Source organism: Gastrolobium bilobum, unplaced genomic scaffold (genome assembly GCF_033153095.1).
Source record: "Gastrolobium bilobum isolate Gb01-03AN ecotype WA unplaced genomic scaffold, APGP_CSIRO_Gbil_v1 utg439475, whole genome shotgun sequence".
Lineage (NCBI taxonomy): Eukaryota > Viridiplantae > Streptophyta > Magnoliopsida > Fabales > Fabaceae > Gastrolobium > Gastrolobium bilobum.
Window position 1 is genome coordinate 1 of NW_026896509.1, and position 22,742 is coordinate 22,742.

The 22,742-nt window shown below is 42.2% G+C and overlaps 1 protein-coding gene across 1 annotated transcript; it reads left to right on the forward strand.

The window, feature by feature from the left end:
- The first annotated feature begins 5,598 nt into the window (after positions 1-5,598).
- LOC133300143 (jasmonate-induced oxygenase 1-like) lies at positions 5,599-6,626 on the forward strand. Its single transcript, XM_061499642.1, has 2 exons — positions 5,599-6,101; positions 6,230-6,626. Exons 1-2 carry the CDS (start codon positions 5,599-5,601, stop codon positions 6,624-6,626), a joined length of 900 nt encoding a protein of 299 aa, XP_061355626.1.
- The last annotated feature ends 16,116 nt before the right edge of the window (positions 6,627-22,742 follow it).

Consider the following 22,742-nt stretch of genomic DNA (forward strand, 5'->3'; position numbering starts at 1 on the left):
GACTGGGATGATCCTCACCCCCAGCCAACGCTCTTACAATCAAGCTTAATTCACTGGAGAAGAGGCAAGAAAAATAAAGCGGTTCTTTAGACAAAGCGTGAAAAATGACAAAGGTAAAAGAAATCCACTCGTTGATATTAATAGTCTCTACAACATAAGGCCGCTGTTGACATACCAACCGCGCCAAAAAAAAAAAAAAAAAAACTCCTGACCGGTCGCCAGAGCATCTTAAATATCCCGATCCTGAACGGACGGGTCCCCTTCAACTACTGGGGCAACCGCCACCGACGCTTGAACCGTTTCATCCTGCCCAGCAATACCAACAGGATCGCCTGATGTTACACGCCCAGCACCATCTCGCGTATGATCACTGTCCGTGTCAGTCATGGGAAGCACGCCGCGAGCTCCTTCATCGTCATCAGTCTCTGGCGACGTTTCAATCACCTTCACCCCACCACCTTCAAGGCGCTCTACAATCTGGCCATCCTCTACATCATAAGACGGATCCAGGCCAGTCAAATTGACACCAGGATACCTCACGGCAACCTGCTTGAGGGCGTTGTTGAAAGAATCATACATCAGATCTGCCAGAGCCTCTTCCAGCTTCCCCACTTGCGCAATAGCCTTCTTATAGTCGTCATCCCTGGCGTGAAGGCTCCCGTGCGCGGAAAATAAATCTGAAGAAAGTTGATCTCGCTCTGCTGAAAGAGTCTCATTTTCCTTCTTCAAATTCTCCATTGACAGACTCAGGTTGTTTTTATCGGCGGTCAATTGTTTCACCGCATCCTCTGCCATTTTTAATTGCGCCATCAACGATTTTGAAGAAGCTTTCCCGTCAGCAACTTCTTTGCCAAGGCGCCCTACGTCAGCAGTCAAGCTATTCACCTGCCCCCCAAGTCAACAATAAGATCCTCTTGTCGGGTGCATCGTTCCTCAAAATCCAGGGTAATCTCTTGTTGGCCCAGGAGGCGGCCAATTATTACTTGGGTGCAGTCCATGTATTGCTGGCGGTCGAAACGCGGGGGCATTACCATCTTGGGACGCCTGATGTTGGGGAAGCCGTGGGCGAGGTCCCTCTCGGACAACCTGAGCGCCCTGCTCACAAGGATTTCTGGAAGAGGGGGTGAACCTACAGCCTCAGATGGCTCAACAGGGTGGTCACCTCCCCCAGCCGGATCGCCTTCAGAGGCACCATCCCGGGTCAGACCGCCCCCAGAACGCTCAGAGCGCCCTTCCTGGGAAGATCTTGGTGGTGTTAAGCTCGCTGTCGCGCCTTGTAACCCAGAACCAAGTGTTGATTCACTTGCAGAAGAGTGGCCAGTCATGCCAGTGGGCTCTCTAATAATAGGGCGGTTAGCCCGCTTCTCAAGTTCACCAGCAGGGATGTCAGCAGCAGACCGAACTTTCTTCTTTTTGTGGCGGACCTCTACGGCTTTACCCTTGTCCAAGCTTTTCCTTTTTGAGGGAAGGATGGTCTGAGTCTGAGGCGCTAAGCCCTGCACAAGAAAGGGTAAACACAAGAAGTCTCAGAATAAATCGCCACAAAGTTAAAGAAAAAGGAAAACTTTGAACGCCACCACACCTCCATGACACAACACTTGCTTCGTGGGCCACCTGTCAAGACCCCCTTTACCTCCAAAAACCAACCGATCGCCCTTACCTCCCCAGGAGACAAGACCCTTAGAGCAAACGAGTACTGACCGGCCGGCGTTTCATAATGAGCCTTAGTCCAGTACAGGGGAAACCGGCACTCCCCACTCGACGGATCAACAAAGAAAGGGAGCTCGCCCTCGCTTAGCACTGGTTCAATCCAAAAGAAGGTACGCGTCCAATTTTTGTAAGAGTTGGCGTACTGGGCAAATATTGATCCAATCGAGTTGCCCGCCTTCAAAGAAACCCAACCAAGCTTCATCTTCTTGGATGGTGACACTTGAAAGCAGTAGAAAAATGATCGTACAGAATAGACCATGTCAAAATACTTGCATATACTCTCAAAAACTCGGACAAACGCCCAAACGTTGGGATGCAGTTGTGAAGACGCAACCTGTAAGTGAGATAACACCCCCATCTCGAACTCGGATAACGGAAACCTCACCTTCTGATCAGTAAAGTGCGTTTTGTACACCATAAATCGCCATCGTAATCGCTGCTCCACAAGAGGCGCGTAACAAACTCGACGATCATCGCCGACCGCGATCGGTTGCCACTTCGCCTCCATGGCGCCATTTTCAGTTATACTAAAGCTAGGCTCACCTTTATAGTGACTGCGTAAGATGCTCTTGTCAGAGTAGCTTGAAGAGGTTGAGGCCACCACTGAGTCAACCCAATCCTGCGCCCCGAGACCATCGTCCGACGAAACAGTCGCCATAATTCTGGAAAATCCTTGAGAGTCCTACCTAGGAGCGACAAACACACAGTCAATCTTCTAAACTTCACTGACGCCAGGAAGACCATTGCAAAAGGAAACGAGATACTCCAACCCACCCTATCAACATCCTTGTCACCTCCAACACCCCCCGCGCCAAGAACAACAAAAAGGAAAAAAGAAAAGTTATACAGTTAACTCACCATCAGAATCCGAGGTATCTGATGAACTTGAATAAAAATCTGAATAGCTCAGGTTAGAAGGCCACCAAGCAGGCGGTATCTTATAAAGCCCTATATCCTCAAAAATGGCTTCCCACACGCCATACCTTGTAAGGCGACCATCCTCCGGGTGATATCTACCCAAACAATTTTCTGTGGACTCATCATACATGCGACGATGGAAAGATTGCGGAATGAGGGGAATTAGACCATGAGAGGAACGACAGGCGACTGGAGAATGGCGAGGGTGGAAATAATATTCTAAGGGACGGTTTTGACGCAGGCAGTTGATGTTGGATACGGGTCGAATTAATCGCCCAACTCCAAATTCAGAACGCCGAGAAACGCGACGGCGTGAAGCGAGCATCTGCCTCCTAGTGGCGGTACGCGAACGCCCACCAGATCTGGAGTTCTTCTCACCAACCAAATCGTGGCGCCCTCTGCGGCGCCCACTATGGGGAATTAAACACGACGCCTCACCAGCATACGGTAGGATAGGACCCGATACTCTCTCGGGAAGAAGATTTTGAATCTCCTCTTTGCTAAAACCCAGAAGTTCGGGCACCTTCCCGTGGGGAAACCTCTCAACCCCAGGAACTAAGGGACGACTTGGGGCGCAACTAGCAAGACACTCTCGCATAGCTGGCCCCACCGCACTATCCCCCAGTGCCTCAAAGGCCTCGTCAAACCCCTCTTCTTTAATTTCTACTTCCAATTCAGGGAGTATGAGGCCTGGGATAGGTTCTGTAAACCTAACCATCGGTACAACAGAAAAAAGAGGAGAAGACAACCAGAAAGGAGAATAGAAACGACAAGAGAATAAGGACTATACCTGAGAATCGCAGGAAAGAAGAGAAAGAAGACCGGCACTATCACACCAGACTGAGGATAGGGAACAAAGGCTCTGAGCAATGCGCAAGAGTGTAGGTTTCGCGTAAGGAAGAGCCCTAACAAGGGGGCTCCCCCCCATTTTATAAAAAAAAGGGGGGGGGGGGGAAGAGAGAGACCTCACTTTACCGTACGATGGCATGCTCATCGTGCGGTTACGCAAATCACACTAGTCTCACACAGACACGTGTAAGTAACCCACACTTAACCGTTCGATGGCATGCTCATCGTGGGATGAGCGGTTACGCAAATCACACTAGTCTCACACAGACACATGTAAGTAACCCTCACTTAACCGTACGATGGCATGCTCATCGTGTGATGAGCGGTTAAGGAGAGGGGGCAAAACGGTCACTTCAAAGGGACAAATCACCAGTCGCGTCGCATTAATGCGCTGAACCCTATGACGCTTGGATGCCTGCAGTAAATAGTAATGATGGGATAACTCATCATTACGGCTCCTCAGAAACCGAAAAGCCTCTTAAAGTACCTTTAAGAGGCAGCTTTCCGTTTCCATCACCTACCAATCCCCGTCATCAATGACCGTAGGACAGTTATCACCAAGAGCAATCGCCCGTGCTCAAGCATTTCACATCGCCAAGCGATGGGTCGCCAAGCATTTCACATCGCCAAACGATGGGTCGCCAAATCCTATCTACCAAGGCGCCAACCTATACCCATAAAGCGCCAGTAACTCCCCCTTTAAGGACGCACACCGCCCTGACAAGAACGTCCGGAGTCTTTAACTTGGCACCACCCCACGGCTGCTACCAAGCTGGGGGGCTCCTGTTCTGGATGGCCCAAATACTGGGGCGGCCCAACTACACAGGCCCAACCCTCAGCTGGCCCAATCACTCAAGCCCAGCCTCAGCCTTGCCCCACGTCAGCCCTTAGGGCTGACATGGACCCCCACAACCCCCAACGTAGCAGCAGGCCCAAGGCATACACCAAAATGTCCCATCTTGGAACGCTAACCGTTGAAGGCGACTACGACAGAAACCACAAAGGGAAACTCCCCCTTTGCCCGACGCTGACACCGCCAGAGTGCAGAGGGCGCAGCACTGCCACAATGACAGCGCCAGCACGCCTAACACTGCACCATGGGAGTAAATCCCAAGGAGAGGTCAACCCGCTCCATTTCCCTTATAAATAGCCCTCCTGGGCACACATTAGAGGTATCTTTTATGTACTGTTGTTATGCCCATTTACTTCCAAGTCATTCTCTTGTTATTAATCTGCCATTACTATTAGCTTGCTTGCCTCTTGGAACTATACCTACTAGTCTGGTCATTACCTCGCCTAGTGGTATAATCCATATAGTAACGTTACCCTATAGGGTACATAGTGGGCTCACAGAACCTAACGGTACAGAAAGTAAATGTGTTTATCTTCAAAGAAAACTCAATCTAAAAGCATGTTTACCAATTAACTAATTGAAGATTAAACCCGGATTCCCCCACATACTTGACATAAGTGATTATTGAATTTATTTTAAGCTAAATAATTGTTTAATTATAATACTCAAAAAATATCTTAAATATGCATTTATTTTCTGTCAACTTCATCAAAGACATCACAACCTACTCCGCCAATAAGTCTATAAACACCCTATGCAAAAATAAATCTCACTAAATTGTTTCGTGTCTCTATCTATATTGGAATTCACTAGCATAGCATTTATACCTTTTTAAAACCCCACAAATTTCACGTTTTGTTCATGCCCTTTTCAGTTCCCATGCCCTAATCTCCATTTAACTTGCACCACATCTCAATCTCATCCCAAAACACATCCATCTTTTTCTCCTTTTTAAATTTTTCTTTTGGCTTAAACCCAATTCTTTGTCTTTGACACAAACACAACTGGCCCTATTGTTTGAATAAAATCAATGAACATGTTCCATAGTTTACTTTTTTTCCTTTTTAATAAACCACGTGTATTATTCACATAAGACAATTCTGTTCGAACTGAAAACATCCACATTATAGTAGGGCTAACTCTGATGGAATTGTTTGCATTCCCACCACACCAAGTGTATCATAGTTTACTATTTATTGATACACGAAGTGTGTATCTCCTATCTTGTAAAAAGCAAGCCCACCAATCAAATAGAAGCAGTAGCAACAATGTCCATTAACCAACCAGAATGGCCTGAACCAATAATCAGGGTTCAATCTTTGTCCAAAAGTTGCACAGATTCAATCCCTGAAAGGTATATCAAGCCCTCTACTGATAGGCCATCAATAAGCTCTTCTTCTTGTGATGATGTTGATGCCAATATTCCAATCATAGACCTTGGAGGTCTATATGGTGACCAAGATACCCGAGCCTCAATCCTTAAGCAAATCTCAGACGCTTGCAATGAGTGGGGTTTCTTCCAAATCATAAACCATGGTGTTAGCCCTGATTTGATGGACAAGGCTAGGGAAACATGGCGTCAATTTTTTCACTTGCCTATGGAGGTGAAGCAGCAATATGCAAACTCACCAAAAACTTATGAAGGGTATGGTAGCAGGCTTGGAGTTGAGAAAGGTGCTATTCTTGATTGGAGTGATTATTACTATCTTCACTACCTTCCCTTATCACTTAAGGACTACAACAAATGGCCAGCTATGCCTCCTTCTTGCAGGTAATATATAGATACAATTAATAAACAAACATCATGAAGAATTTTTTGTTTAATTAGTTTATATATAACAAATATATATATATATATATATATATATATATATATATATATATATTGGTTTTGTGTAGGGAAGTGTTTGATGAGTATTATGGGAGAGAGTTGGTGAAGCTTGGTGGGAGGTTAATGAAGGTTCTTTCAATAAACCTTGGATTGGAAGAGGGGCTTCTTCAAAAAGCTTTTGGGGGTGAGGATATTGGGTCATGTCTAAGAGTGAATTTTTATCCAAAGTGTCCAAGGCGAGAGCTGACACTGGGTTTGTCATCACACTCAGACCCAGGAGGTATGACTATGTTGCTTCCAGATAACCAAGTACCTGGTCTTCAAGTCCGAAAATGTGATAATTGGATTACTGTGAAGCCTGCTCGCCATGCCTTCATTGTCAATATTGGTGATCAAATTCAGGGAATTAATCTCTCTCTCTCTCACACACATAATTATCCATATAAAGGGAATGCTTGGCCATGATTCATGATGCAAGAACCCGCACCGTTAATTAAGAAATTTAATTAATAAATTATGTAAAATTAAGAAATGATTCCATAATTGGCCCTAATAATTATTATGAGGCTTTAATAATTATAGTAAGTGAGTAATAATGCTGAAAATCGCTTTTCGGAAGAAAAGTGCAGATACCGGTTCTGCTAGTCAGTATAAATGCGTACTGAAAAAGTATCCCGAAAAATTATAATAAGTGTATGATAATTACTAGAATTATATGTAGGACTTGTAAAAAGAGTTTCAAGTCCAGATAATGAGAACTGGTGCTAGAAACTGGTACTGGCTTGGAAAAACGCGTACCGGAAAGGTGCTCAGAAAATTATAAGAATAATATGATAAATCTTAGAAAATTATGTAGTTTCATAATCCAAAGTTTGGGATTAAAATGCTAAGCGTAGCAATCAAAGTTAATACTGTGTGTTTAATTGTTAAACCACTATATAAGCCTTAGTGGGCACTAAACCCTAGGCCATATTACATTCTCTACGTGAGTGAGTGAGGGTGGCTGATCAGCTTGGCTGCTCCTTGGGGTTTCTTCTCCATTTTGAGTCCAAGACACTTCCTTTCTTGATTTTCTTCACACTTTCACTTGGGAAACATCTTGAGAGGGTGTGAGGGTGCTGTGCTTGAGGTTTGGCCACTGTTTGTGGGCTGTTTGTGTTCTGAGTTGGGGTTTGGGTGGAGTGCCTCCTTTCTCATTGGGTTTTGAGGCTTAAAGGAGTTTTCTTGTTGAGTAAAAGGACTACCTTGGTATACCATTTTCGTGTGCAGAGAGAGACATAACCTTGGAGTGACCTTTTGAGCTCCAAGAGCACCTCTTGTTGGCTGATTGAGTTTTGGTAAGCCTTCTCACCTTTGGTCTTGAGTCTTTGAACTTAAAAATGAAAGCTTGATGCATGTTAAGGCTTAAAGATGATAACTTGTTGTTGGGTAATGTTGAACACACCTAGAAATGCATGTTTAGGTGTTTTAAATCGTTAAAAACCCAATCTTGGATGGATATCTTCACGAAATGCATTTTCTGCATTCTGTCGTGAAATATCCGGATATGTGCCCGATGAATATCCGGATATGTGATATCCGTATATGGGTTTTGAGTATCCGGATAATAGATATCCGGATATGGGATTCTGGATATCCGGATATTGCATATCCGGATATGTCCAGTGAGATATCCGGATATTGCATATCCGGATATGGTCCCGAGGAATATCCAGATATTCTGGGATTTCGTAGAACAGTAGCTGTGTTGTGTGTACAGTAGGCTATTGGGGGTTTGTGGACCCTAGATTGCTGAAGTGGAACTTCTGTAATTAATGAACTAAGTCAGAATCAAGTGATTAAGTGCTTATGGCTTGGTGAGAAGCCTTAAGACATAAAGCGTAATGAAAAGGCGTTGTCTTTAATTTGTATGCATGTGGTACATGTTATTGATTTAGTATTGGTCCATAACAGATTGTGAATCTGCTGTGTTTGGACTTTGAGCTGTGGACTTTTGGCTTTTGGAGTTAGCTTGCAAGGTAAGCTTTCGTGTCCTCGGTTTAGCCATGTTGTGGTTCCACCATGTCCCATGGGGGTATGGTTTATGCATGCTGTGTACATGCTTTTGGATATTTGATATGTTGATTGAACTTTACATGTAATGGCTTTTAATATGCACGTGTTGTTTCATCTTGACGGGAAGCCTGAGTATGTAGTGCCATACAAGACGGTGTACCGGGGTGAATGCAAGTGGTACTTGCACAGTGTGTAGGTTATAGACGTATACCTGCACTGTCTCTGGCCAGTAGATTAGTATTGACACACATGGCATGATTATCTGCTGCATTGCATTGTTTTAGAAATGATAAATGATAAACTGCTTTTGAACTTATATTGCACATGTAAGTGAGCTTGGGGTGGAAGATCCTTGAGGACTCACTGACTTACTGAGATTTCTAGATTAGAGATCTTACCCCACGTTTGGGGAATGCTTATTTCAGGATCAGGTAGTATGGGTACTGATGCCTCAGGCGGCAGGAGGCCGGAGCTTAGCTGATTATGTTGTTTCTGCTTATTTGTTAGCATGACTGGATATTGATGCTGATTATGTTTCATGCCTTTTATCATTATGTTGTTGTTGTTGAGACTGATGTTGGGCATGTTGCCTTATTTGAGTGAGCATGGGGATTGTCCATGACACTTTCTATTAGTACTTTTAGATTGGAGTTGTATAAACTGTAAGATGGTCCGGTTTACATTGTTGTAGTTCCGTGACTAGAGCCACACTTATATTATCTATGTTATGAGGTATTTCAGTTAGCTGTTTTATTGCAATTACATACAGGCGATGTTTATTTAATTGATTATTAAGCAAGTTGGTAATGTTAATGGCATCATAATTGAAAAGAAAAAGTAATTCCGCATTTTTAATTAAGCGCAGCTTAATACGATATTATGATAACATTACCGGATATATACGGGGTGTTACATTTATGGTATCAGAGCAATGGTTCGAGGGAAAAGTCTGTATGTATTGCAATTGCTAGGTTGTTTGGTTGTGTCTGTCTTTGTGTTTACTCAGTCGAATTTTATTATGATGATGTATATGTGATCACATTGCGTGGGCTTGATCAACTCATAATTTGTGTAACTTTTGCAGAGTCATGGTAAGGTCCGGGAGAACACGAGAGACTTCTGAGGATCAACCCGATCCTATCCTGACTGCATTGGCTGAGATGCAGGCGGCTAGGTTAGCCGATCAAGAGGCCACTAGATTGGCCAACGCGACAATGATGGAAGCTGTTCGCGAGGTGAACCGGATAGCCGCAACTGAGGTTCGTGAAGCGAACCAGAGGACCACTGAGGAAGTCCTCGAGGCGAACAGGATGGCGAACATGACGATGATGAGAGTCATGTTGGAGGAGATGAGAGCTGGTCCTGCTATTGGCCAGGCTCCACCACCACCGCCACCACCGCCACCGCCTCCACCTAGTGTTCAGGAGGAGAGCCATAGTCACATCGGCAGTGCTACTCATGCCGCTGAGACGGGGGAGCCCCTTGAGGGGATTGCTGAGGATCGTGATGTGATCGATCGCCGGCTGAATGCTTTCAGGAAGCATAAGCCACCTGTGTTTGAGGGGTCTTTGGATCCTATTGCTGCTGCGAGATGGCTAGAGTCGCTGGACAAGATCTTTCGAGTTATGCAGTGTACAGACCCACAGAAGCTGATGTTCTCGACCTACATGCTGGAGGGCGATGCCCATGAGTGGTGGACGCACACCTCTCGTGCTTTTGAGAGGCAGGGTCGTGTCATGACGTGGCCATTCTTTGAGGAGTGCTTTTTGGGCTGATACTTTCCCTATGATGCGCAGGAGAGAAATCAGGGAGAGTTTAATCGTTTGGTACAGGGCTCGATGTCTGTTGATGAGTACCTGGCTAAGTTTAATGAGCTAGTGAAGTTTGCACACTTCAATATGGTTCCTCCTACTCCGTTGTTCCTGGCAGCTAAGTTCCGCAGGAGACTTAGTGAGGTGATTGTTGAGCATCTTGCTGGTGCTGCTTCGAGGGATTTTGGTACACTGGTTCAGCAATGTAAGGACATTGAGGATGTTTGCGTGGCAAGCAAGGCCAAGAGGGCCAAGGTTGAGGAGAGCAAGGGAACAGGTGGTTCCACTCCTGCTCCTACTTCTTCGAAGGACAGGAGGTTTGCTGATAAGGGCAAGGGAAAGCAGTTAGCGACTAGGCAGGCGCCTGGTCAGTTCAAGAGAGCTGTTTCACATCAGGGGAGTTCTGATAGGCCTCCTACCACTTCGAGATGTTCGGGATGTGGGAAGGAGCATGTGGGACGCTGTGCTACGGGGCAGTTGTTGTGCTTCAAGTGTGGCAAGGAGGGCCACTTCTCTAAAGATTGTCCGTCGTCGACGGCGAGAGCTGCAGCTATTCAGGCAGTTCCTTTGCAGATGGTTCCGATGGCATCTTCTTCGGCACCTGCAGTGCCACCTTTTGTTGGGAGAGTGTATACACTGATAGGCAGCAGCCGGACCGCGCTCCGAACCTTGTCAGAGGTACTGTGTCTATTGGTGATTCTTTTGTGGATGCTATCTTTGATTCCGGGGCTACTCATTCGTTTGTTGCTACCCCGATTGCTTTGGGGCTTGAGTTGCCCAGTGCTGTGCTTTCTCCACCATTGCGGGTGACTACCGCCACCGGAGAGATTTGTGATTTTACCACTGTACATCGCGATGTAGCGTTTCAGTGGGATGGCCGTGAGTTCTCGGTAGATCTGATAGGATTGCCGATGGCCAACCTTGAGATTATTCTGGGCATGGATTGGTTATCTAGAAACTGTGCATTGATTGATTGTTGTGCAAAGCGAGTGGTGATGTCTCCGTGTGATTCCACAACTAGTTCCTCGCCATACATTTCACTGCTGCAGGCCAGGAGAGCGTGGCGAGCAGGGGCATTGGGTTATGTCATGTTGGGTGGTTTGGTTAGTGGGACACAGGAGGATATCACTGGCATTCCTGTGGTGGGGGAGTTCCTTGAGGTGTTTCCTGAGGAGATTCTTGAGTTTCCGCCACAGCGGGAGATAGAGTTCTCCATTGACTTATTGCCCGGTGTGGGGCCGATTTCTTTAGCTCCTTATCGGATGTCGCCACCGGAGTTGGCTGAGCTTAAGAAGCATAGTGAGGATCTTTCGGCGAACGATTTCATTCGACCGAGTGTGTCTCCTTGGGGAGCACTGGTCATCTTCGTGAAGAAGAAGGACGGGACGATGCGATTGTGCACCGACTACAGGCAGTTGAACAAGGTGACAATCAAGAACAAGTATCCCCTTCCTCGGATTGATGATCTGTTGGATCAGCTCAGGGGTGCTTGTGTGTATTCCAAGATTGATCTCCGGTCCGGATACCATCAGATTCGGGTGAAGCCGGAGGATGTCCCGAAGTCCGCGTTTCGTTCGAGATACGGTCATTTTGAATATTTGGTGATTCCGTTTGGACTCACAAATGCACCGGCAGTGTTCATGGATTACATGAACAGGATTTTCCAGCCGTATCTGGATCAGTTCGCGATTATCTTCAATGATGATATTCTGATCTATTCCAAGACTGAGGAGGAGCATGCGGAGCATCTGAGGATTGTTCTGCAAGTGCTGAAGGAGAAAAAGCTTTATGCTAAACCTTCTAAGTGTGAGTTTTGGCTCAAATCAATCAAGTTTCTGGGGCATGTGATTTCAGCAGATGGAGTTGCAGTGGATCCCAACAAGATTGAGGCCGTGTTGGATTGGGAGAGACCCAAGACAGCTACGGAGGTGAGGAGCTTCTTAGGTTTGGCAGGTTACTATCGGAGGTTCATCAAGGGTTTTTCCACGATGGTTCTCCCTTTGACTCGCCTTACCCGAAAGGAGACTCCATTTCTGTGGACTCACGAGTGTGAGGTGTGCTTTCAGAAGTTGAAGGAGAGATTGACTTCTTCACCTGTGTTGATCCTTCCTGATCCTGAGGAGCAGTTTGAGCTTTACTGTGATGCTTCTGGAAAGGGGCTGGGCTGTGTGCTGATGCAGTCTGGTAGAGCTGTTGCTTTTGCTTCGAGGTAGTTGAAGCCTCATGAGGAGAACTACCCGACTCATGATTTGGAGTTGGTTGCGATTGTGTTTGCTTTCAAGATTTGGAGGCATTATCTTTTTGGTTTGAGGTTTGTGGTGTTCAGTGATCACAAGAGTTTGAAGTACATGTTCGACCAGAAGGAGTTGAACATAAGGCAGAGGAGATGGATGGAGTTCATAAAGGACTACGACTTTGAGCTAAGGTATCATCTTGGCAAGGCCAATGTGGTAGCTGATGCTTTGAGTCGGAAATCCAGTAGTTCATCCAGTTTGCTACTTGGTAACTTCGATGTGGTTGAGAAGTTCCGCCACTTGGTAGTGACCGCTCCGTGTGAGAGTGTACTTCTCGGATTGGAAGCATTAGATGTTGTGAACGAGCTGCTAGAAAAGATTAAAGAGGCACAAGTTCAGAGAGAGTGTCTGGATTATGTGAAGAACCAAGACGGTGTGTCTTGGAATGATGATGGATTGCTTTTGTTCCAGCGGAGGATTGTGGTTCCTCGAGGTCCATTGACATAAGAGGTTATGGCAGAAGGCCATAAGGGTCAGTTTTCTATCCACCCTGGTGCTACTAAGATGTATCAAGACTTGAAGAAGAACTTCTGGTGGCCGGGCATGAAGAAAGATGTTGCTATCTTTGTGTCCAAGTGTTTGGTTTGCCAGAAAGTGAAGATTGAACACCAGAAGCCATCTGGTAAGCTTCAACCTCTTGAGATTCCGGAGTGGAAATGGGAGAGCATTTCCATGGACTTCGTTGTGGGTCTACCGAAGACTCAGGTTGGCTGTGACTCGATATGGGTCATTGTGGACAGACTGACGAAGTCTGCCCATTTTCTTCCAGTGAAGGTGAGCTTCACTGCAGAGCAGTTGGCCAGACTGTATGTTCGCGAGATTGTGAGGCTTCACGGGGTGCCCGTGAGTATCATCAGTGATAGGGACCCGAAGTTCACATCTCGGTTCTGGGAGGCGCTGCAGGGAGCTTTTGGTACACAGTTGAGATTGAGTACCGCCTATCACCCTCAGACTGATGGACAGACTGAGCGGACTATCCAGACCTTGGAGGACATGTTGCCGGCTTGCACGTTGGAGCAGGGCTCGGCATGGGATAGGTACCTTCCATTGGTAGAGTTTTCTTATAACAACAGTTTTCATGCTAGCCTGGGCATGGCACCCTACGAGGCGCTCTACGGTAAGAGGTGTCGTACACCTACCTGCTGGTCGGAGGTTGGGGATCGTGAGTTGTTTGGCTTGGACTTTGTCAAAGATACCATCCTGCAGATCCAGATGATCAGGGAAAAGCTGAAGTAGGCGCAGAATCGTCAGAAGAGCTACTACGATGTCAAGCATCGACCACTGGAGTTCAGTGAGGGTGAGCACGTGTTTGTGAGACTTTCACCTATCACCGGTGTTGGACGGGCACTCGGAGTGAGGAAGCTGAGCCCGCGCTTTATTGGGCCATACCAGATTCTTGGTAGAGTAGGACCTGTTGCCTACCGGCTTGCCTTGCCTCCGAACCTGGCCAACATCCACGACGTGTTTCACGTGTCTCAGCTTCGGAGGTAAATAACAGATCCTTCGCACGTGGTGCAACCAGATGATGTGGAAGTTCGGGAGAACTTAAAGACTCCCGTAGGACCACTAAAGATTCTCGATCGTGGCGAGAAGCAGCTGAGGAGCAAGATCATTCTGATGGTCAAGGTGCAGTGGACCGGAAGGACTCCTGAGGAGTGTACTTGGGAGCGTGAGGACGAACTTCTCTGGTAGTACCCCGAGTTTCGACCAGGTATGTGTCTGATTTTGAGGTCAAAATCCTAAAAGGGTGGGGTGAATGTAAGAACCCGCACCGTTAATTAAGGAATTTAATTAATAAATTATGCAAAATTAGGAAATGATTCCATAATTGACCCTAATAATTATTATGAGGCTTTAATAATTATAGTAAGTGAGTAATAATGCTGAAAGTCGCTTTTCGGAAGAAAAATGCAGATACCGGTTCTGCTAGTCGGTATAAATGTGTACCGAAAAAGTATCCCGGAAAATTATAATAAGTGTATGATAATTACTAGAATGATATGTAGGACTTGTAAAAAGAGTTTCAAGTTCAGATAATGAGAACTGGTACTAGAAACCGGTACTGGCTTGGAAAAACGCGTACCGGAAAGGTGCTCAGAAAATTAGGTTTTTATATTTATGCACAAAAAAGGTTCTTACAGTCATATTTAGGTTTTTATATTTTAGCTCAGAGAAGGACTTTCATTTATTACAATCAGATGGAAAAAATAATAACAAATAATTATTTTTTGCAAGGAAGTGTGTCGTTTGTATTTGAAATTTTACAAATTTGTATTTACAAAAATCAAAATCAGATTTAGGAAATCAATTATAAAAGAAGAAGGATTAAATTTTAATTTAGTTATAAAAGAAGAAGGTTTAAATTTTAATTTAATTATAAAAATGTATTGGTGGGCCGGCCCTCCAGGCCGAGCCCAGTTTGTCACCTCTAGGGATTTGTGTCGTTAGTATTTGGAATTTTATAAATTTGTATTTACAAAAATTGAAATCTGAATTTGGAATTTAATTATAAAAGAAGAATAGTGAAATTTTAATTTAATTATTAAAACATGTTGGCAGCGGGGCGGGCAGGCCCTCTGGGCCAAGATCAGTTTGCAACCTTTAACTATCAATATTTTATATAAATAATTATTTTTTGTAAGGATTTGTGTCGTTAGTATTTGGAATTTTACAAATTTGTATTTACAAAAATTAAAATCAGATTTAGGAACTTAATTAAAAAAGAAGAATGATGAAATTTTAATTTAACTACAAAAATGAGTTGGTGGGCTCGCCCTTCGGGCCGAGCCCAGTTTGCCCCATCTAACTATCAGCATGCAATAGGTTTTTATATTTATCCACACAATAAAATTCTTATAGTCACATTTACGAATTTATATTTTATCTCAGAGGTGGAATTTCGTTTACTACAATTAGATTTAAAAATATAATAATAAATAATTAGTTTTTTGCAAGGATTTGTGTCGTTTGTATTTGAAATTTTACAAATTTTTATTTACACAAATTAAAATCAGATTTAGGAATTTAATTATAAAAGAAAAGGATGAAATTTTAATTTAATTATAAAAATATGTTGGTGTACCGGCCCTCCGGGCAAAGCCCAGTTTGCCACCTCTAACTATTAGCATGTAATATTTATTCATAAAAAAAGGGTCTTATAGTTGCGTTTGGTATTTTATATTTTATCTCAGAGAATAACTTTCATTTATTACAATTAGATTTATAAAATAATAATAAATAATTATTTTTTTGTAAGGATTTGTGTCGTTAGTATTTGGAATTTTACAAATTTGTATTTACAAAAATTAAAATCAGATTTAGGAACTTAATTATAAAAGAAGAATGATGAAATTTTAATTTAAATACAAAAATGTGTTGGTGGACTAGCCCTCCGGACCGAGCCCAGTTTTCCCCATCTAACTATCAGCATGTAATAAGTTTTTATATTTATGCACAAAAAAGGTTCTTACAGTCATATTTAGGTTTTTATATTTTATCTCAGAGAAGGACTTTCTTTTATTACAATCAGATGTAAAAAATAATAACAAATAATTATTTTTTGCAAGGATGTGTGTCGTTTGTATTTGAAATTTTACAAATTTGTATTTACAAAAATCAAAATCAGATTCAGGAATACAATTATAAAAGAAGAAGAATTAAATTTTAATTTAATTATAAAAGAAGAAGGATTAAATTTTAATTTAATTATAAAAATGTATTGGTGGGCCGGCCCTCCGGGCCGAGCCTAGTTTGTCACCTCTAACTATTAGCATGGAATAAGTTTTTATATATATCCACAAAAAAGGCTCTTATCGTTGCGTCTAGGTTTTGATATTTTTATCTTAGACATGAACTTTCATTTATTATAATTAAATTTACAAAATAATAATAAATAATTATTTTTTTGCAGGGATTTGTGTCGTTAGTATTTGGAATTTTATAAATTTGTATTTACAAAAATTGAAATCTGAATTTGGAATTTAATTATAAAAGAAGAATAGTGAAATTTTAATTTAATTATTAAAACGTGTTGGCAGCGGGGCGGGCAGGCCCTCTGGGCCAAGATCAGTTTGCAACCTTTAACTATCAATATTTTATATAAATAATTATTTTTTGTAAGGATTTGTGTCGTTAGTATTTGGAATTTTACAAATTTGTATTTACAAAAATTAAAATCAGATTTAGGAACTTAATTAAAAAAGAAGAATGATGAAATTTTAATTTAACTACAAAAATGAGTTGGTGGGCTCGCCCTTCGGGCCGAGCCCAGTTTGCCCCATCTAACTATCAGCATGCAATAGGTTTTATATTTATCCACACAATAAAATTCTTATAGTCACATTTACGAATTTATATTTTATCTCAGAGGTGGAATTTCGTTTACTACAATTAGATTTAAAAATATAATAATAAATAATTAGTTTTTTGCAAGGATTTGTGTCGTTTGTATTTGAAATTTTACAAATTTTTATTTACACAAATTAAAATCAGATTTAGGAATTTAATTATAAAAGAAAAGGATGAAATTTTAATTTAATTATAAAAATATGTTGGTGTACCGGCCCTCCGGGCAAAGCCCAGTTTGCCACCTCTAACTATTAGCATGTAATATTTATTCATAAAAAAAGGGTCTTATAGTTGCGTTTGGTATTTTCTATTTTATCTCAGAGAAGAACTTTCATTTATTACAATTAGATTTATAAAATAATAATAAATTATTATTTTTTTGTAAGGATTTGTGTCGTTAGTATTTGGAATTTTACAAATTTGTATTTACAAAAATTAAAATCAGATTTAGGAACTTAATTATAAAAGAAGAATGATGAAATTTTAATTTAAATACAAAAATGTGTTGGTGGACTAGCCCTCCGGGCCGAGCCCAGTTTGCCCCATCTAACTATCAGCATGCAATAAGTTTTTATATTTATGCACAAAAAAGGTTCTTACAGTCATATTTAGGTTTTTATATTTTATCTCAGAGAAGGACTTTCATTTATTACAATCAGATGTAAAAAATAATAACAAATAATTATTTTTTGCAAGGATGTTTGTCGTTTGTATTTGAAATTTTACAAATTTGTATTTACAAAAATCAAAATCAGATTTAGGAATTCAATTATAAAAGAAGAAGAATTAAATTTTAATTTAATTATAAAAGAAGAAGGATTAAATTTTAATTTAATTATAAAAATGTATTGGTGGGCCGGCCCTCCGGGCCGAGCCCAGTTTTTCACCTCTAACTATTAGCATGGAATAAGTTTTTATATATATCCACAAAAAAGGCTCTTATCGTTGCGTCTAGGTTTTTATATTTTTATCTTTGAAAGATGTACCCCATGACTGACGGGAAGAAAACCCCTTTTCCACCCTTCCATGCTAAACCTCTTTAGCATCTTGTCAACATACGTGGATTGAGATAAACCAACAGCCTCTTGGATCTATCTGTATAGATCTTTATACCCAGTATAAAGGCTGTTTCTCCCAAATCCTTCATGGTGAAGCTTTTTGAAAGCCACTCTTTCATTATTTGTAATGTGGGGATGTCATTTCCTATTAACAATATGTCATCTACATAAAGTACCAGGAAGACGACATTACTCCCACTAACCTTCTTGTAAACACAAGGTTCATCCTCGTTCTTGATAAAACCGTTACTCTTAACGACTTCATCAAAACGAATATTCCAACTCCTTGATGCTTGCTTTAGCCAATATATCGACCTTTGAAGTTTGCATACCATATGCTCCTGATCTTTGATTTCAAAGCCCTCAGGTTGTGTCATGTACACTTCCTCCTTCAAGAACCCATTCAAGAAGGCGGTCTTGACATCCATTTGCCAAATTTCATAGTCGTGATATGCCGCTATTGCAAGCATGATCCTAATAGATTTGATCATGGCAACAGGCGAGAAAGTCTCATCATAGTCAACTCCTTGTCTTTGATGATACCCTTTCGCAACCAACCTAGCTTTGTAGGTCTGAACGTTGCCATCTGCATCAGTCTTTCTTTTAAAGACCCATTTGTTACCGATAGGAACTATTCCTTGCGGTTTAGGAACCAAGGTCCATACCTTGTTTTGATACATCGAATCCAATTCAGATTCCATGGCTTCAAGCCATCTAGAAGAGTCAACATCCTTGACTGCCTCTTCGTAGGTACTTGGTTCATCATCCTCGACGGTTTGCTGATTCTCAATCACAAACCCATACCTCTCAGGTGGATGGATGACCCTCGTTGACCTACGGAGTTGTGTGTTTAGTTCTTGATGTGCCTCTGGCAAGTGTGGCTTTTCCATGTTAAAATTGATAAGAATTGGGTCATAAGAGAGCAATTTAAATACATATTTGCTATTTATATTGATTCTTTCTATGTCAATAATATTCACCTTTTGGTTGTGTTTTTACAGGAAAAAGAGGAGTGAAAATTACAAATTATAAAAAGCCTGTTGACGCGACTCCACACAGAGGAAAATTCCATCCGGGTGCAGCATAGGCGAAGGTCCAGAGAAATGGCGCCACTTAGCGCCAAACTCATGCTAAGTGGCGCCAAAGTGAAGTAGAATGGCGCCTCCCAGCATCATGGCGCCACTAGGCGAAGGTCCAGAGAAATGGCGCCACTTAGCGCCAAACTCATGCTAAGTGGCGCCAAAGTGAAGCAGAATGGCGCCTCCCAGCATCATGGCGCCACTAGGCGCACAACAAGGAGAAGAATGGCACCAGTAGGCGCCCAATTCAAGGAGAAGTGGCGCTAGTTGGCGCCCCAAATGAGAAGGATGGCGCCAACTGGCGCCGAGTCACGGGAATTGGTTCCGAATTGCAGCATACATTGGGCAGGAAGTTGGCGCAAACGTGCGCCAAACCGGCGCCAGTTGGCGCCGGGTTGCGGGATAGAAGTACCGTGTTATCTCGGGGGTATTTTTGGAAGAAGGAAAAGAGTCATATAAACAGGATCCTTTTGACAGAATTAGGGATTCAGACCTAGTTCTTCAGAAGGAGGCCGACGGCAGAGCTCAGGAGGATTCTTCTACAGTTCTTCTTCTTCTCTTTTCTTCTTACTTTTATGCTTTTGAATATTGGATTATTTTTAGCCATGATTATGCTTGGCTAGTTTTCTTTTATTGTAGTTGTAGTTAGGGTCACAAACCCTATGTGAACCCTTGTTACGCGGATTGATTTATAATTGTTCATTTATATAATTATCTTTATCTCTACCTTGTTCGTATTGGATACTTTCTTTATTAGAATTGATCACTCTAATAGTTGATAATAGTCTTAGGGTTAGAACCCTAGATAGGGATATTGGGGTTTTCATCTTGAAAGAGGGTAGGATAACGATTCGTATGCATGCTAGGAATAGATGTGTATTGAATTGCGGATGCCTAAATTATAGAGTTCATCGCTTAATTTTCATGAGGGATTGCTAAGGGATTAGGATTCCAATTGGGGATTAAAGGGTTAAATTGCCAAGGGATTGGGATTTAACTAATTATTTTAGATAATAATTTATCCGAGTAATTTTATAAATTAATGTTGTAAATCAATCCAAAGTAAGAAGTGGGTATCATAAGGTGAGTGCGCTCGAGCTACAATACTTTTCTCATATTTTTAAATCAATTCTCATTGTCATTGTTTTATTGCTTTTACCTAAAAATATAAAAACAAGTCTTTATTTCATATTGTTACTTAAAAATCAATTCACAATTTTTACAAACAACAAACTGAGTTTTCCAACTTAAGGGGACTGGTTATAGTAGTACTTGGTTTACAATCCCTGTGGAGACGATACTCTACTTACTCATTATATTACTTGTGCGATCGGTATACTTGCCGAAGAGCATCAAGTTTTTGGCGCCGTTGCCGGGTATTGCTAATTCCAATATTACAAATAACCGTTGATCTTTGAGATTGGATTTTTATTTTTTATTTTATTTTGTTCTATCTTGTTTTGTGTTTGCAGGTGCTACTAATTATTTTGTTTTTTGAGTTTATGCGAGGTAGACTTGCTCCTACAGATTTTGTGATTGATTCTGAAATTGCAAGAACTGAGAGGAGATTGAGGAAAGTTGCCAAGAAGATAATTTGGGAAGAATTCAAGAACATACCTGTACAACCAATACAAGAAATGACGGGTAACAACAATGCAAACAACCCACCTCCAAGATTGTTGGACACCATTCTGACTCCGGTGTTCAATAGGCCAAATTCAAGTATAATCAGGCCGACGGTGGAGGCAAACAATTTTGAGCTGAAGCCATCTCTGATTACTTTGGTGGAAAGGGTTCAGTTTTCTAGTGCTGAGGAGGAAGATCCTCTTGAGTTCATAGATCAATTTCTGATGATCTGTGACACTACCAAGCACAATGGAGTGTCTGCCGATGCTATCAGGCTACGATTATTCCTTTTTGCTGTTAAGGGAAAAGCTCTCAGATGGATAGAGAGGCAGCCAGCTAATAGTATCATGACATGGGAAGACTTGTCCACCAAGTTCTTTGCCGAGTTCTTTTCTATGGAGAAGTACAACCAGCTGGTAAATGAGATGACAAACTTTCGCCAGTTTGAAGGAGAATCGCTGTGTGCAACCTGGAAGAGATTCCAGGAACTTATCCGGAAGTGTCCACACTATGAGGGAGATGATGACAGAAAGGTAGCAATCTTCTTTAATGGCATCTCTCCTGAAACAAGGTTGGTGATTAATAGTGCAGCTGGGGTTCTATTCGGCAGAGTACATCTGAGCAGGCCATTGACTTGATCAAGAAACTTGCAAGAAATGAGAATGAGAGCTTCCCAGTTCAGGCAAGGAAAGGAGTAATGAAGCTGGAAAGTAATGATGCTATGCTTGCTGAACAAAAGCTGTTGTCCAAAAAGTTTGACAGCTTGAATGAGAAGTTTGAGAAAATGCACGTGTCCAAGGTTCAATCAACTTCTGTGATGTGTGAATACTGCAAGGAAGCTCATGAGTCTAATGAGTGTCCCACTCTAATGGGTGATAATCCACAACAGTTGCAAGTGAATGGGGTTTGGTATGAGCAGAAGCCCCAACAAAATTTTCAAAGAAATCAGAGTTCTCCTGGCAAAAGTAATTTTCAGAGGAGAGGTCAAGGAGGTGGTCTTGATTATAGCTCAAACAACTTTCTGCAACCTCCTCCTATTCCACAGAAGGAACTTTCTGATTTGGAGAGATTAGTTGGACAAATGGCTCAACACTCCAATGCTTTTATGGAGGAGACTAGAGCCAATACAAAAAATACAAATGCTTTCATGGAAGAGACTAGGGCTAATACCAGAAACATGAGTGCTTCAATCAGAAATTTGGAGAATCAAATTGGCCAGCTGGCCAAGCAAGTTGCTGATAGAACTCCAGGTAATTTCCCTAGTAACGCAGTCACCAATCCAAGGGAGGATTGTATGTTTGTCACAACTAGAAGTGGCAAATTGGTGGCTGCTCCAGAAAAGCCGAGCATAAATGTGGAAGCTGAGAAGAAGCTAGATACTGCAGGTGAGCCCGAAAAAGAAAAAATTGAAAAACCTTCTGAAGTGGAGAAGCCAGTTGAAAAGAAGAAGTTTGAGCTAAGTCCCGAATATGTGAGAGCCATGGCACCCTATCCTGAAAGGTTCAAGAAGGATGCTCAGAAGCAACAATATGTCAAGTTCCTTGATATATTCAAAAAGCTTCATATCAATCTTCCATTTGCTGAAGCCTTGGCTTGCATGCCTAATTATGCCAAGTTCATGAAGGACTTGTTATCAAAAAAACACAAGCTGCAGGAATGCCAAACTGTAACACTCACTGAGAAGTGTAGTGCCATCATACAGAAGAAGTTCCCACCCAAACTCAGTGATCCAGGGAGTTTCAAAATTTCTATTGAAATTGGGGACACAAAAATTGGCAGAGCATTATGCGATCTTGGGGCTAGCATTAATTTGATGCCCCTTTCAGTTTGTAAATCCTTGGGGATCACCGAGTTAAAGCCCACTTTGACATCTCTTTCAACTTGCTGATAAGTCTTTGAGGAAGCCTAGTGGTATTATTGAAGATGTTCTTGTAAAGGTAGACAAGATCATCTTTCCTGCTGATTTTGTAGTGTTGGACATGGAAGGGGGAGCTGAGATGCCTCTTTTGCTGGGTAGACCTTTCTTGGCTACTGCTCGGGCACTGATTGATGTTGAAAACGGGAAGCTTGAGTTAAGGATAAATGATGAGACCATTACCATCAACGTCTTTGATTCTCTAAAACAGTCTTCTCACAAAGATGATTGTTTTAGTCTTAAAGTAAAGGAAAAAAAGTGTAGCGGATGATGCCAAGGAAGGTGGTGCCATAAGGGTAGATTTGAAGGAGCTTCCTCAACCTCAAAAAAATGTCTTCTTGGGTAATAAGGAGGCAGTGATTGAAGCACGGAATGAAGAGGAAACCGAATTGAAAA

Excerpts from the sequence above, each read along its gene's own strand:
- LOC133300143 (XM_061499642.1), top strand. The coding sequence starts at position 5,599 with ATGTCCATTAACCAACCAGAATGGCCTGAACCAATAATCAGGGTTCAA. Across the intron at positions 6,102-6,229 it reads GCTATGCCTCCTTCTTGCAG|GGAAGTGTTTGATGAGTATT; the intron begins GTAATATATAGA and ends GGTTTTGTGTAG.